Source organism: Rousettus aegyptiacus, unplaced genomic scaffold (genome assembly GCF_014176215.1).
Source record: "Rousettus aegyptiacus isolate mRouAeg1 unplaced genomic scaffold, mRouAeg1.p scaffold_m13_p_3, whole genome shotgun sequence".
In the NCBI taxonomy this organism is placed as follows: domain Eukaryota; kingdom Metazoa; phylum Chordata; class Mammalia; order Chiroptera; family Pteropodidae; genus Rousettus; species Rousettus aegyptiacus.
The window spans coordinates 155,475,000-155,492,041 of record NW_023416306.1 but is presented as its reverse complement, the minus strand read 5'-3'; the positions used below and the strand labels follow the sequence as shown (position 1 = coordinate 155,492,041).

Here is a 17,042-nt window from a genome sequence, read left to right as displayed (position 1 = left end):
TATCCCCTAGAAGCTTGTTAGAAACATAGCATCTCAGACTCTACTCCAACCCTCCCCAGTCAGAACCTGCATTTTAACAAGACGTGGAGTTGATTCATATGCACCTTAAATTGTCTGAGAAAGGTCAGTTACAACCTTGTTGCTAAGGGGCAGCAGTCCATTAAAGAGGGGACTTTGCCCTCGTGGGACTTGGTTTGAAGGCCGTAATCACCACATCCTTCCGGCCACTGCACCTTAAGACTCATTCGGGTCTGCCTGCCACACTGGCTACCCCTTTGGCCAAAGGCCCTTCCTGCACCAGGGTGTAAGGAAGGTAATGAGCACAGTGGTCGCAGGTCAAGGTGGAGCTAATATCAACAGTGACAGAGGGGAGGTACCACCTCAAAAGCCTAGACAAGACATGAGGCTGAGAATTAGGTCAGTGTGCCAAGGGGCAGCAGCTGATTGAACAACAGTTAAAAAGAAAGACTCCATGAATGAGGCAAGGCATCTGAGAAAAAGATATTTACTGAGAACGGCTATGTTAAAAACACACTTGAGACTAGAGGGCTGCCTCACTCAACTATCGATTATAATCCAAGTCAGGTGACCTAAGCAGAGACCTGAGATCACGACCGAAGGAGAAGACTCCATCGAAACAGTTTTTACCTAAAGCAAGTTGCACCTGGCACTCGCTGCATTCCTGCAGATACCTCCTTGCCTCTTATCACATCAATGAACTAAGATGCCAAGATGCTGACTGCCTGGTTACACAGATGCCAGGATACCAATGGTTTTCCCCTTCCAGCTCTCTGCTTACAAATGGAGCCTCTGCTGGTCCCCCAGTAACATCCCCACCTTGTGAAACAGGACCACTTGACAGCCAGATGGTGAGGGTGAAAGAAAAATGCCCAAAGTTTCATAATTCCTTAAGAAGAACTTAGGTGTGTTTGGCTTCAGATTTGTGAAATTCTTCTATCAGGTATAGTTGGTGTTTGCTACACAATTTCCATCCCCCTATTTCCAAAATTTTGGGTCAAGTGTCCAGCCTCCCCTTGAATCCCATGTGCTGCAGGAAAAACCAACTCTTTTCTCTAATTCTGGAATTTGGGCAAATGACTCAAGCCTAAGATACCAGAGAAATGTATCCCTCTGATTACAGTGATTGGTTCAGAGACAAACATGTGATTTGGACTGATCCAATTAGTTTGGCGCCCCAGGATTTTGGGGAAGAGAGTTACACTTTTTTATTTACATGAACCAAAAAAGCAAAAGGAGCAGCCTAGGAATGGCTGTCAAGAATCATGAGAGAGAGAGCCTGCCAAGAAGGTAGCCAAGAACAAGAAAGTGAAGCCAAAAACTGGGTGAAGCGAGACACTGGTCCTGGTCATATCATTTGAGTTACTAGACTTTTCAGGAACTAAGCCTATAAATTCCCTTTGTTGTTTAAGACAGTTGAGCTGAAAGTTCTGTTATTTGCAGCTGAAAAGCATCCTAACTGACACACCAGGTTAATAAATCTTTCTCTGCTGGGAAGAAAGATAATGTCTCACCAAAATTCTGTTGGCCTGGGCATATATTAGATGCTCCCAGCTCCGTTCTTCTTCCAAAATAAATTGTCAGACCAAAAAAAAAAAAAAAAAAGGCTGGATAAACAAGCTGCAAAGGAACAGAAAGGGGCTGCCCTGCCTACTTGCATTCCCAGCTCTCTGAAACTACAACAACCCCAAACCAGTTTAGCTTCTTGATTCCTCTTTCTTTCATCAGGGATTTCTTCCTTCACTCCATCTGGGGATTAACCTATCAGAAGCAAATTGCCCGCCCCCAGTTCTGCCCACCCACTCCAAGTCTGCACTCCCTCCTTCGCTATATTTAAAGTGGGTTGGGGGAGGCTTTATTCTAATCTCAGTGCAATTCCCCTAGCTCTTTCCTAATCCCTCCACCTGTGAGATAATTGCCGGCATTTAGGGAAAAACTCAATAGTAATCATAGACTTGCACACAAAGACACAAAAAGAGGCAGATAAAATAGAAGGAAAACACACACACACACACACACACACATACACACGCCCAGAATTATCCACACTCTGAGACCCATTCCAGAAAGTACAATGCGGCCAACTGCTCTCTATAAGGGATAAAGACACAGCTTTACAGGAAGAGGATGAATTTCTGAATATTGTAGTTTTTATGGTTCTTATACATAGAGTAAGATAATACAAATCTAGAAACTAAAATGGGCCATCATCATTTAACTATTCACAAATTAGGCACAAGTAATATGCAGGCCTATTAAACATGAACTCCTATGTATTGTCTTACTGCAACAAGAAAATTCTGTTAACCAAGGGTATCCTTGCTAGGTGATGAAAAAAGGGAAAAAAAGATATAGTGATCAGAATAAAATAAAATCTTATTGAATCAGGCATCTGGCCTCACTCCATCAACTCAGGTTAAGATCCCAACCATGCTTCTAGCTTTTGATTTTGCAAGATAGAGATGAAATCACATAAATTAAGAGAATAATTACCAAAAAATTCATGTATAACAAATAGGTTTATAAACTAAGATAAATGCCACACTTGTGGTAAACTAGATAAAATTCAATGAAATAATTTTCATAGTTTTGTACACTTCCTTTTTGATTTGTTTCGGCCTTGAAATTTGCTGTGTAACACTAGGTGTCTCAAACTCACCTGATCATAAGAATTATTAGACCTGCAGATTCTGTGGTGCTAAGGTGACAACTTAAAGCTTTTATTTTCACAAGTTCCCTGGCTGATTCTTTGAGAAACATTTCTCTAACTCTATAGAGTTTAGTTTAAAATTAAATACATATACATACATGTATATTATAGAAAAAGGACTAGGCAAGAATCTTCCATGTCATAAAAACCATGGAGGTACGTTGTTTGTGTGAGCAAAGGTAAATAAAAGAAAGCTAACAGGCAGGACACGAGAGGATAAGTAGAATACAACGCACCCATTGGGACAGACTGCCAGTGTATCCACCAAACCCCTTTCCCTTTCCTCCTGGACCCGCAGTTAAATTGCATTTCCCAACCACCTTTGCAACTAGATGGGATAATGTAATTGAGTTCTGGCCCACAGTTAGTGAAACACACTACTTTTAGGCTTGACCCTTTAAATAAAAAAAAAAAAATTCCCCCTATCACATGCTGGCACTGTCTCTCTCCCACTCCCCAGCTCCCACTCCAACAACAGAATGCGGTGATAGAGGAGATTCTGGAACATGACAGAGCCACAGGATGGAATGTACCTGATGATGATGTGGAACAGAGATCCCTCCTACACCACCCGCCATTCTGCACTGCAAATTGTGATAAATTTGCGTTAGTATTCAGCTACAGAGATTTGGGGATTATCTGTCATAGCAGTTAGCCTACTCTCGCACATACAACTCCCTCTTGTATCTCTCTGTTTTATCGTTTCCAAACCTACTTTCTGGATTTTAGGATCAACTAAACACAGACTAGTTAGAAAACAAGCCTCAAGTAACTGCCATCACGATGCCAGTGTAATATTTCAATCCCACAGGAAACTACTTATCTCCAGAAAAAGACTCTCACATTTTAAGTAGCACTTGGTACAGACAAAGCCCAAGACAAGAGAAAAAAATATATAAATTTAGCTTTTGGAATTCATTACACAGGTGTCTTCCTCCTACTACATTGTGAGCTCTGCTGACAATCAAAAACTGATTTTTATTCATTTTGTGTATTCCTTGTGCTAAATGCTTATTAAATTCAATTATACTTTAGTGTTACAGTCGAGTAGAGAGAAGATATTATTAAAATTGTAGCAAAAGCTAGACCTCTTTTTATATACTTAACATGTATTAGTTTATTCTCAATTTTACTAAAAGCAAACCAATATATTATTTATAGGTGATGTTATTTACATGCATTATTAAGAATATCCTATAATAATATTTATTATCCTCATTTTATAGAAAAGAAAACTGAGGTTCAGTAAAATTAATTGAATTGATGGTACGTCATATAGAATCAGTTTAGGCTTTGAGGTTAGGCCAAATTAAGTTTAACTTGGTTCTGCCACTAGTTCGGTAACTCATTTTCTAACCATGGACTTCTGTTTTCTTGGCTGTGAAATGGGGAGAATGTCATGCGATCATTCAGAGATTTCTTTAAAGTGATATAGGAAATACAATTTTAAAAAGTCTTTGCTTTAGATACAGGAGGAATTGGTAGAGAAACTTAAGGAGCATTTCAGACTAACATAAACTGTTTCCAAGAAAGATGAGACTCTGGTCCTCATGTCCAAAACAAAGTGCCAAGCAAGGGCCCACAGAAGAGCCAGTAAACAGAAACGCAACGACCCATCTCCAGGGAGAACAGTCTTGTCTCTGTCCACTAAATGGATGAAACGAAAATGCATGAAAAGCTTCCAGCTATTGGGTAAGACAGAAAGAGCATAAAGAATGCAAGAGAGAGTGAGCCTGTGAATCCTCAAATGTATTTTTTTTTCCTATTATTTTTGGAGAGGAGCCGAAAAAAACAGGAAGGGCTCTGGAAAGTTGACAAAAATCATTATTCTTCACAAATTACTTTAACCTTGCCTAGGCAGTGACCTTCACACTACCACTGGCTTAATGGCATTTATTCCAACAGTAGCTGATTTCACTATTACACAGAGATTCAGAGCACGAGATAATACAACTAAATCACTCTTGTAAATATTTAATATCATTGCCTTTTTTTCCTTTTAACAAATCACTATCAAAGCTGAGCACATAGTAGAAAACACATTTATTTATTCTACCCTGAAAAACAAGCTTAGTGCTCATGCATTTTATCTATCCAGTTCTCCAAATGTCTTTGACACTTGAGAGCCCTTGTGATCAAAACAGTCTGAAGGAAGGCTATTTCCCAACAATTTAACGACTAATTTTATGTCCTGATCAACATCCCCCAAAGGTGCCTTATGGAAGACGCTAAACTTAACCTATCAGACCCCTGGGCAATCCCTGATGGAGAAAAATTTATTTTTAAATAAAACAAATGATGTTGGCTTGAAAGTAAATGCGTTCTTACTTGAGAGAAAATAAATTTTCCTTTCTAGTTAAAAAACTGTAAATAAAATTACTGAACTATTCTTAAAGAAAGGAAGAAAACGATTAAGCAACAGTTTGAAAATCAGTCTCGAGTGAATTTCCTCACAGGCATCCACTCTGTTATAAACTGTCAACATGGGACGGTAAAAAGGAAAAAAACAAACTGGTGTTTTATAAAAGCTTTTTAAAGTCAACTGGTGTCCTTATCTTACTTTAGCTAAGATAAAGCAGTCGACATGCGAAGTCGTACGTGGTACAAAGCATTACAAAATCCTGAAAGTCAGGGGAACTAACTGACAACTTCGAAAGCCAGGGTTGGATCAGTTCTCAGGGCAGTCAGTTACTTAAGCATGCTTGCACTCTGATATTTCTCGAAACTTTCGTACATGACATTATTAATAATAATCTCAGCTGCCCCTGGATGATCTACAATGAATGCTAAGCTCGCAGTGAAGATGACTAAGATAACCTGGTCGCGTCTTTAGAGGCAACTTGGTGGGGGCAGGGCAAAGTCAGTGGTCTGGGTCCAACCCCGATATCGCTAGGAATCATCAGCGTGGCGACAAACACGGTGCTCATGCCTTCTCAGCACATCCACAGAATTGCAGTAGGATGGATTAAAGGAATTCTAAGTTCCCTTGGGCTCTGAAATTATATACTTCTAAGATTTGGAAAAGCAAATCAGCATTTTTTAAAAAGTAACTCTTGCTTCAATAGTTTTGTTGTCTTCATGGCTCATATAGTTTCATCGACTACTATAAGGAAATCCCATAGCTCTTTGTGCACACAAAGGGAGCGAACACATCCATCAAAGACCTAAAGAACAAACAGGTTTTATCAGCATTTTTTTTTTTTTATCGTACAAGGAAGAGGCCAATTGCTCCCTTTTGCAATGGAGGTGCCCAAAGACTTTCTACTGAAAGTATACTAGTGCCACAGGGAAGCTTGGGGTTGTTGGTATTACTGACCTCTGCTAAGAGTTATTAGCTCGGTGATTCCTACTGCCCATTCAACAAGTATTTACTGAGTCTTTTCCTCTATGAGGCAAACACTGTTATAGGTACTAGTTATACCACGGTGAACAACACAGATACCATGCCTGATTTTGTGGAGTTTATATTCTCATGGGCTACTAATTCCTTCATGTTGTACAGTGCCATTTTAATTTGCACAGTATTTTCTCCTGCATGATGTCAGTTATCACCCAGAGCAAACCTATCAAATAGGCATTTTACGGGTAAAGACGTGGAAGGGTAAAAAGGCTGATTTATTTGTCCAAAGTTCCCAGACCTATGATGATATTGATAAGATGTATTTATGATAATGATAACTAATGTTTATTCGTATTAGATCCAAGCTCTAGCATAAGCCTTTTATATACATTGTCTCAATGATTCTTTGCAGCTGCTCTGGAAAGTGAGCAGTATTACCGTGGGCCATTTTACTTGTTGGGATGATGAGGCTTAACAAGCTTCCCTAGCTCGTGAGTGTCAGGCACTAACATTAGTACTTTAATTCACCACGTTTTCTTTCCCAACACCCTGAACTATGTCTTCTGACATTTATCCCAATGCTCCTTTTTATTCCACAGTGCTGACTCTGAGTTAGAATAATTCACACCTGGATATCTGGTTTTCCAGGCTCAAATGCCACATGGATCAATTAGTTTAGAACTGGGAACTTCACATAATAACTTTGGCCAAGGCATTTGTAAATGCCCATTATTGGCCACTTGGGAAAATGAGGGAGAGTATGGCTGGCTCAGCAAGCTACATCTCCATGACCAGATTAATAGCCACAGGCAAATGGTCTACTGCAGGTGGATCAATGGCAGCCACTTCATACTGAAGGAACAGCACATAAATAGGGCAAAGTCCTCAGGCTTGCAAAGACAGAGGCCACAAAATCCTTAGCTGAGACAATGATTTCTATACAAAGCACAACTAATTCTTACCACGAAGAATTTATTTCACCTACATGTTCACTTGTCTCAAAAAAAAGCCATTGATCACCAAAACTCTCAGTGATGGAATGAACGACCTTAGATATACAGTGGAGAAATAATCACGATGATTGTTGAACTGCTCCAAATTTCAAAGTAAATAAGACTTAAAGTTCCTAGTACTTTTCTCATCTTATGCTGAGATCAGCTCTTCCTGGCCATTTTCAGAAGTATTATATGCACGCACTATATGGATATCCACTTAAGCACTTAGGTAATACAAACTGGAAGTGTTTTAACAAGACTAGTGTCTTTTAAACTGCAGTTGTGTTAACATCTGTGTTACTCAATTTACCAGGAAGCAGTAATTTCCCTATTGAATCTAACCCATCCAAAAAACTATTCCCAATCAAAACAGAAAATGTAATTTAAAAGATTCTTGAGTGAAGCCAATCCAAACGCCTCTTTCAAATTCTAGAGACATTACGACTTGTAATATCGACTTGGAAAAGACTTTAGGATTATCTCGTCCAAAGTTTTTCAACTGAACACTAGTTTTAATTCTAGCTATTTCATCCAAGATGTAAATTACGGGGAAAAAAAATAAAAGATTTTACATCAAATAAATTTGGATAACTCTGAAAACTACATTTTTTTCTCTTAGAGTCTCATAATTTGTCTTGTCATAACAAAGGCTCTGAGAAGTCTTATGGTCAAAAACAATATTTATTTTGTTTTAAAACCTGTGTTAAGAACTTATTTTTCCCAGTACTTTTTTTTTCTTGAAACATTATTACCATTTCTCAAAATTCTTTCAGAAGATGGCAATCTGGCTGAACATGCTATATAATATCAGATTCTGAAAGATGACAAAACTTCTCTAAATTTACACATATTTTTCCTTGGGGCTATTTTGAAACCAGATGATACATTAGTGTTAAAGATAGATAACATTTAGAACATCTCCAGTTCCTCTAGACTTAAAACAATAAGCAAATGGTTAGTACTTGAGTTCCACAGTCCTCCCATCAAACTGCATAGCACACAAATCACTATAGATATGATAGTGGACTACAAAACTCACATTATCAAGTTCATGTTCAGAGTTATCACCAAAAATTGGAGAATGTGTTTTCTCAATGCATATTTTAGGCCACGTAGCAATTCTTAACAGCAGTATCAAGAAGCAACTAATCACAGTAACACACTAAATTCAATTTACATATTTCAAGAAACTAGGTTGAGAAATTTTCCTACCTTTATTGTTTGACACACATTTTGTTTTCAGAGAAGTGTAGCACACACGCACGCACACACACACACACACACACTAGTATTTGAGGTTTGTGATTTATTTTTGGATGGTATCGAGCCAAAGTACTGACTCTCATTTCAATAATGGATCTGCAGGCATTTGCAAGGCACAGTCATTAGCTTATCTTAAAGTAAATATTTTGATTGTCAGACAGCTCATCGCAAACAAGGTTCTTTTCCAAACACTCACTCCTGATGCATCCAAGCCCACTTGCACGTCACTCATTTAATAATCTGTGTCTGTGCTAAAATATAAAACCATCCTAAGGAAGTCAAAGTACAGAAAAAAGAATGTTTTGCAGGCTTTTACTTAAAAAAGGCTCCAGAACATGTGGGACCTGGTTCTCTTTCAGTACTCTGGTCCTCACTATGCTACATTACCATAAAGCCTAGGAAATGAGCCATTACACACCATCATCCCTCCTAACTGCTATCACGGAAAATCGCACACTCACAAAGCAGCATTAATTGTCAGAATTAGCAACCATTTCAAAGGCAGCTGTTCTTTCACTCTTCAATAGGCTCCAAATTTTAGATCTTCTCCCTCTATTGATCTATTGTTTTTACACACACACACAATGGATCCTGAGGCAATTTTTTAAAATTTTTCTCTATTCAAAGAATCCAAGAAAATATTGTTTATTAAGCGACATTCCACCCAATACTTGCCATCGTTGTTACCATCAGCTGGAAAACTTCCAGCCTACATAGCAGCGCTTGTCACAGCTCTAGGTGAAAAGGCTTTTTTTTTTTTTTTTTTTTTTTTTGTGGTGTGAGGGAAAAAAGAGCAGTATCTCTTTAAGAGTCAACAGTAAATTAACTTGCCCAAAAGAGTGAAATAATTAGCAGTTAGTAGCTTATTAAAAGGATGGCAAAGGCCAAGCTGCCATCTGGGATCTCCAGTTTCTTGTGATTGTTATTATGTCAAGACGGGGAAGTTGCATTAGCTTTCATGTCACCGCATCTGCCCTCACTTTACACAGAAATTTTAATGAAAGATGTGGCACTTTTAAAATCAGACGTCCATCAAAAAGTGTTATTAGTCTGTTTTTTTACAAAGCATGTGGTCTTTTCTACCTCTTCAGTCTACTTGCCACTAAATGACTTAGGAAAAAGGGAAAAACCCAAAGATATCAATTAGATGTTCTCTTGGTACAGAGGGAAACCTGAGCATCATCAAAAAGAGGGCAAAGCTACACCTCACCCAAGCGCAACCTTTTTGTGTCTATTTACATACAGTGAAAAACGCAGTGCTTCCTTCTCGCACAAAGTTCAACCTACTTAATGAAAATTAAAGCAATCTGGAGCCTGCCTGCTGATTACATGGATACACACAATTTTGGAGGGAGGGGGAGAATAAATGTATTTATTAAAAACAAATGGCAGAAAGTGGCATGACGGCACATATAAAGGGATGGTTATACTTTACGTCTCAGTCTGGACGGTGTTTACATGAGTGTCTATCGATTAAAAAATATCTCAGCTATACTCTTCAGAGTGTGGATTTTATATACTTTGCATGATGTGTACTATCCCTCAATAAAGATAAACAAATAGATAAAAGAATAAATGAAAATTTCCCTGTGTGTTCATATACAAAGCACATTCTCTTTACTGATTCTGAGAATTTAAAGACTGGGTAATTTGACTAACCGAATTATTACCCGACAGTTTCCTTTAAAATAAATAACATTAATTTTGAAACTACATACATACTAATAAGGCAAAAACAGAATTGACCTAAGACTTCAGGAGGAGAGGTGGTTGTTACATTCGAAAGCCATTTTCAAACTCCTATGGACTCTTAGCCAGGTGTTAGAGGCCAGGGTCACATATTCGCTTGGTCAGCCCTGTGTCCTAAACACCTAGCACTTGGCCAGACATATCAAGGCTCTCTGTCAATAATTGTTGAATGCTGAATAAACATTGCTTTCAAATGTTAAAGCTGACAATCTGCTAAATTCAGACGCATATCACCCTGGAAGGTGTTATTTTCAGCATACTACAGATGGAAGCCACATGTGAGAACATACTCAACCAGGATAAACCTATTAATAAGTATGTGGAGAAACTGTACCTATATCCAGATACACAATACACTGCTCCACATGCCTGAGAAACGCTCCATGGTGTATAAGAGCCTAAGCACATACGGAAGTGCACTTTACTTGTTCTGCTATTTTTCATCATGCTACTGTTTTGAATTCTTTATAAATTAGATATGTCATAAAGATAAAACAATTTCATTTAAAACATCCTTTACCTGTAGGTGCTATCAAAGTCAAGTTTATATGTATAGACATAAAATCTACAGTTGAAAATTACATATCCTGTAAAATTAGCCAACTCAGCTTGATAAGCAAAAGCCCATACAAGTAGATCACTATTCGCCTTCGAGGTGAAAGTGTTTTACTATACACACACACTCACGCAGAGAGAGCGAGACATAAAATCTATGTGTAATCAATAAGTCCAAATTGATAATTGAGAAGGAAATAAATGTGGTGCTTAGAAATATGAGAAATATTTCCTTTATGTATTATCAATTAGAATTTAATTGAATCATCCCATTGATCCATAGATCCATAGCACATTTTACTAATAAATCTACAGTTCACATTTACGTATTTTTAAAAATGCTCCAAGAAACAACTGTTCTAAAAAAATGTCTTTAGTGTCCAATAAAAATTTCTAAACAAGGAAAAAAAAAAACATTCCCATATTTTTAAAGCACCATTTTGAAGACATCACTGTTGAAAACACAAAGTTGTTAAAATCAGGCAATTATACTTTTTATGTTTAAAATAAATCTATTCCCCCCCCTGCAGACTTTCAAAACATTAGAAGGAAAAAAAAACATGGAAAACAGATTCCTTTAAAAAACAAAGTGATTTTATTCATTGTCAAGAGGACAAAATCAGTGGTAGATGAGAAACAGATGAGACAAGAGATGGAAATGTAATATTGCCCCTATTTTATTATAATTAGATATTTATAGAGCACAGATGAGTTTATTTTCATAATTAGTAGCTGGCACTGCATTTACTAATTTGCATGAACAGTTGGCTATCAAAGCAGTAACTTATTTGCAGGGCTCTCGAGTCCTAGCAGGGCCAAGAGGGGGCTCAACTCCTCAGATCAGTTTTCTTAATGTTATTACCAGCAAAATAGAATCTATATGAAATCATGTTCAAATTCATGTAGCTTGATTACCTCTTTCCAGTTTGGCCAATGTTGATTAATTCAGCATTGGAAAGCAAATAGTCAAATCTACATGGGAATAACTATACATAAACAAACTAGAAGGGGTTTCTAAATTCTGAAGAATTAGGGTCAACACTAGCTAGTCCAGTAAATAAAGAGTTCTGTATAGCCAAAGGGGAAAAAAATTAAATGTCCTCAGCCATCCTCACTATTTAAAAATTCTGCCAGTTCTTGGCAGTTGTTGAAGCTATCAGTTACCCCTCTCCCCAGTCATTCTCAACACTGTCTTACTCTCCCTAAGCAAGCCCACCCTACTCTACAAAACCAACTTCACCTAACACATAAATTGGATTCTCTGAATTAGTGCCAATAGTAGAACAGATTCCGGGTGCCCTGACCACTGCTACAGACAAAGAGAAAATTAATCAAGCACACTGCCAATGACTTCCTCAGCTACTGACAACCAATGAGAACTGGAGGAATATATTTTACTCCTCCTTTCTCCTTGTGCCAAAAGTCAAAAACCTGTGGGTCGTGAATCAAATCGTGTGTGTGTGTGTGTATGTGTGTGTTCTGTGTGTGTGTGTTTATTCATCCATACTGAGTCAGAAAGATGCCATGAGCCAACATTTTTATAAAATCCACGTCTGACTTATCTGAGGACCTGGTGACATTGAGCATGCATGCTTGCATGGCAGCAATCAGCTGGAGCAGAATACAGGCTGCTGCCCTTGGAGAGATTTCTGCTCTCCAGTTTGTCACAGTCCCCACCACTCTCTATTGTTTATCTTACACTAGGAGTTTTCTTACGACGGGACCTGCTTCTTGATGATACCTACCAGGCCTCTGTAGGCATTTGATTCTGTAACACCTACTCCAATTTCAGTTTTAAGGGAAAGTATTTGATAACTTAATTCCAAATGGGCAATCCCCAAATTAACAAGAAAAGGGGGATGGAGGCCAAAACACTTAAACACAGCTGTCAGAAACAGGTCAAAAAAGCTGACCAGTTCCTTGTTGGCTACTGAATAACTCCTTTGGTCAGCCGCTTGTAGGTAAAGGCACATTTGCTTTTGGCTCAACGCAATCCAATGGTCTCCTGAATCTGGTAGTTATTATTCCAGCCTAAACATCCTTGTTTGGTTTTATAGATTTAACTTCACAAGCATTTCCACTACAAGTTTACTGCTTCATCACTAGACTTTAAAGAATGACAAAATCTGAGGCACTGTTTCTTTGACAAGCTCATAACAGTAAATCCGAAAACCTTTCCCACTTTTATTTTGGCATAATCTATGACCATTTCCCTCTGTCACTTGCACACATGGGGTCAAGAGAAGGCCTCGCTGAGGAGGGAACTGCAGACAGACCACCTAGTCTTACTCCATGACCCACTGCAGCTCCTTTGCTCAGCCGATTGGGGTAATAAGGGTAGTGGTAAGGGGCAGAAGTTGGTGTCCAACTCTGTACGAAGTACTGAGCTAAGTGCAGCGCGGGTGACAGAGATGGCCAGAACACGGCCTCTGCTCCTTAAGGAGGGGTGGGGTGTGACTGAAACACACGAGTAAATCTAATTCAAGACACCTCGGCATAGGTACCTCACACAGAAGCACAAAGTCTGGGAGACATTGGAGTCCTGGGCCCTAAAAGAGAGTTAGCAGGAGGAGGGTGTTCCAAGGACATTCGAGAGGGTAGAGCTTGAGCAACAGACAGAAGGCAGGAAACCATAATGTGAATTCAGGCAGCGCGAGCTGACTTTAGGAGACAGGGGCTCTGGCAGAGGTGACCGTGCTGCGTGGGCCACGGTATTGTAGAAAATAAAGCTGGGAAGGCACGTTAACGAGCACACAATGAGAATCCATCAAAAGCTTTTGAACAGATGAGCTACATGATCCGATTTAATTTTAATTTTGCTTTATTTTCACTTTTAGGAAGATGACTGACAGCAGGATAAGAAGGATTAGAGATTTTGAGTCCCTTCCAGATGCAACCCACTATAATAGATACATCTGGACACTAACAAATAAATATGTTTGTCTTCTTGCCATCGAGTGAGGAGAATGGTCCAATTCCTACATAACTTTAATATAAAATACATGGAAGGAGAGCCTATCTCTGAATGGAGCATTCAAGAACAGCATCAACTAGGAGATGAAATCTATGCGTGATTGCGTTGGGCAGGGAAAAAAGGGGGGAGTAGGGGTTGTTATAGAAGAGACAAAGTAAGTAAAGCTAGAGACAAGGAAAGGTCCGGTAAGGTTATCCAGTGTCCTCTTTGACAGAGATTTTGCATCTAAGATTAACAGGAGAGAAGGTTAAAGGTGCATAGCACCATATCAAGGACAGCTTTGAAAGCGATAGCTAATCCTGCACTCCATTCGGTGGACAGCGGAGCTTAAACAGTCTCGGTTACTGGGCAGACTGGAAGAGATAGAAATGGGAAACTAATGAGGCCAGGGCAACTTATCTAATAAGGGCTAAGTGGGAACTGAACTACAGTGTTGACAGTAGAGATGCAAGAGACATTCAGGAGGAGAATCTCGACATCTCTCTCAACTGATCGCCAGGAAATAGCCAAGTTCAGGAAGGAGAAGGGATAGAAAGCAATTTCTGGGTTTTATTCCAGGGGATAAGGAGGATGGGGCACCATCGACCAAAATAAGGAAGCTGGTTTGCGGTCACATGGTGAGGAGGCTGACTTTAGACAGACTGAGGTGACAGTATGGGTGGGATATTTATATGGACATGTGTTACCGAGAGTGCAAAGTGGCATGTTGGAACCTGAGACAGGTCAGTGCCAGAGAGGTAGCTGAGAGGCGTATGCAGGGAGGTCATCCTTGGATCCAAGAGGGGCAGTGTAGAGTCGTGGTTAGGGGCTCAGGTTCTGGGTTTCATTTCCACTTAGTAGCCATCGGACTTCAGCTAGTACACTCTCTCAGCCTTGTTCCACTTATTTGTAAAGCGAGGCTGACCCATCGCCCACCCCATAAAACAGTTCCGAGGATTCAGTGATACAAGGCGCAGAAAGCACACGGCATAATGAATGGCACAGGAAACACCCAGGTAGCGTCAGCGGCAGCAGCCAGAGAACGAAGATACACACGCACAAAACCTAAAAGCACTAAAAACATTTCCGGGATGTTTTAGGTGAGTAGGGAAAGGAGAGGGATGGGGTAAGTGGGGGGAGAAGGAAGGGAGACTGACTCTAATGCATTCCCATAGAAGCCAGTGGGAGGAGGGACAGGTTACATGGAGCCACATGCTTCAGAAAGGTCGAGTCCTGGCAGAGGTTGGTGGCTCTGCCTATAAAAGATCGCTGGCAGCCTCTGGTTGAGTAGAGAAGGCAGCAAAGTGGAGGTCACCGCCAGATGTACCCTTTCAATTCTTCTTCTTTCTCATCCTCCTTTTCCACCTCATTTCAAAACATACCAAATCCCCAAAAATGTAAGGGTTCTCATGACAGATTTCTAAGAACAAACCCACCTGTGATTAGCATACACGTTATAAGCAATCAACCAACCCGAGAGTGAAAGTACAGGGCTGCTTCCAAGGTAACCGCATGCAACATTTTTAAAATCCAGAAAAGCGTGAAATTCAAATGAGATGGCCAGTTCACTAGTCATCAAATCGGAGTTTTCAATAACTTTTCGTCCTTCCCCCCGCCCCCACCTCTCTTCAACCTCCTCACGCCAGAATTCACATTTCCTACTTCTGTTATTAGCTGATCTTGGCAGGAAGCAACAGCACATAGCTTCAAAAGACAGGGGCTGGAGAGTTAGGGAGGAAGAGGGGAGAACCGAATGCAGATACATATTTATAATTTATCAATTAACCTCTCCCTTCACTCCCGAACAGCTAATCCAATTTGAGCTGGTGAGCTCAGGTCGCTGACAGCTTTGATTAGGAATGGATGAGTGAGCCGTGCTACCCCAAGGTGCGAAGCGCCGAGCGGCACGTCGGGGGACTGGAGCGAGCCCGCCCGCTCCGCACCGCCCTCTTCCCGGCCTACCGGGCAAAGGTTGGCTTTGGAAGTTAAATCCAGTGTTACCTCTTTCTCCACTTTGTCCTTGCGATGTGATGCGCTGTATTTTCTCATGTTCTTCCACACCCCCAGCCCCACCACTCTCAGCTCGTCACCCCCAGTCAGAATATTTCCACTCACAAAAATACAAGCAAAAAAATAAATAAATATTCCCCAAGTTCTGCATTAAATAAAATATCAAGCAATTCACCAATCCTCTTTCCTTTTTTATCTGTCATCCTTCCCTCACTGATATTATCCCCAAATTCAGTTATTCCCAGGTAGCAGAAACAATGGCGTGCCATTTCACATCTCCCCTGTTCCCTCAGTACATTTATGGGGAGAGTTTCTTAGACTATCCTGCATTAAGTAAAATGCATCTCCCCTTCACTGCATTACCACTTTCAGAGTCCCCCATTCCTGCGAGGAAAAGCAGGCCATAACAGATAAGCCTTGTCCTGGATTTAGCGGGAGGTGGACCAACTCGGAACCACCCCCAACCACAGAACATGAAGTGCACTGAAGGAAAACGACAGCATTGGCTTCTTATTTACTTTTTTTAGATGTTGTTAAAAGCACTAAGTTATTATCTGGACCGTAGTCATCAGGATCAACAGTTCCCCTTGGATACATGAATATTTCAGAAGGCAGATTGATATTTATAACGATAAAAATAAAATGATCTATACCTTTACTTCTACCTACAGAAATGAAGTGGAAGGTCCAGTTAAGTAGAGGGAGCATGGTGTCCACCATGGAGGCGGCGAAAGAGAGAGAGAGAAAGAGCAAGGAAAGTAAAACATCAGCACACTGCAGACACGTGAAGAAACGTAACACACACTGAAACCCACAATAGTAACGCCGAAAGCACTACAATATCTTCAGAAGGCAGCGCAAAACAAACTGCACGATGTGAAGCTTAAACAAGCCCTCATCAGTGTGACCAGCAAGGCTGCTTCCATCAGCTTCATGTGTAAGCTTTCTCCCGTCAGTTTTTCCTATCCCGTCCTTAGAAACAAGACCAAGTCTGCATGCAAAAGCACTGCATAGCCCCATGTATGTGAAATTGCATGCACTTAACCAATCTAAAATTGGTTAGGGAAAGCCAGAGAAGCTAAGCTTTCCTTTATTTTTCCAACATTTATATGAGTCATGGGGATCAATAGTGCATAACATATGAATATAGGTGGGACACATAAAACATACATAAGTATTTCCACACATGTTTATGTACATCGAAAACAAATTCTGGAGATTCGGTGGAAACCAGACAGAAATCTCTTTCATGTTGAAGGAATAAAGAGAAAGAAAAGACTATTGGTAGGAAGTAGAGCTGCTTTTTTAGGTAATCATCACAAGGGCGAGAACAGAGGAGGAGCTGGGAAATGGGAAAAAATGAGAGGACAGATATAGATAAAAGACCTTAAAAACAGATTAAATGCAAGTTGCAACCTAAAATCTTAGTAGCATTTACCACCCAGAGAA

General features: G+C 40.0%; 1 protein-coding gene across 27 annotated transcripts in view; it reads right to left on the bottom strand.

Moving 5' to 3' along the window:
* NRXN3 (neurexin 3) overlaps positions 1-17,042 on the bottom strand; it is a 1,418,420-nt gene that overhangs the window by 1,285,295 nt on the left and 116,083 nt on the right. For 18 of the 27 annotated variants that reach the window (XR_004956343.1, XR_004956344.1, XR_004956345.1 and 15 more), the window contains exon 5: positions 16,247-16,258. The exons of the other annotated variants lie outside the window; for them this stretch is intronic. Coding sequence is in view for 15 of the 18 variants with exons in the window: in XM_036239437.1 (XP_036095330.1) it covers positions 16,247-16,258 (12 nt within the window). In the remaining 3 variants the exon portion in view is untranslated. The remainder of the gene's footprint in view (positions 1-16,246; positions 16,259-17,042) is intronic. 27 annotated transcript variants of the gene reach the window in all.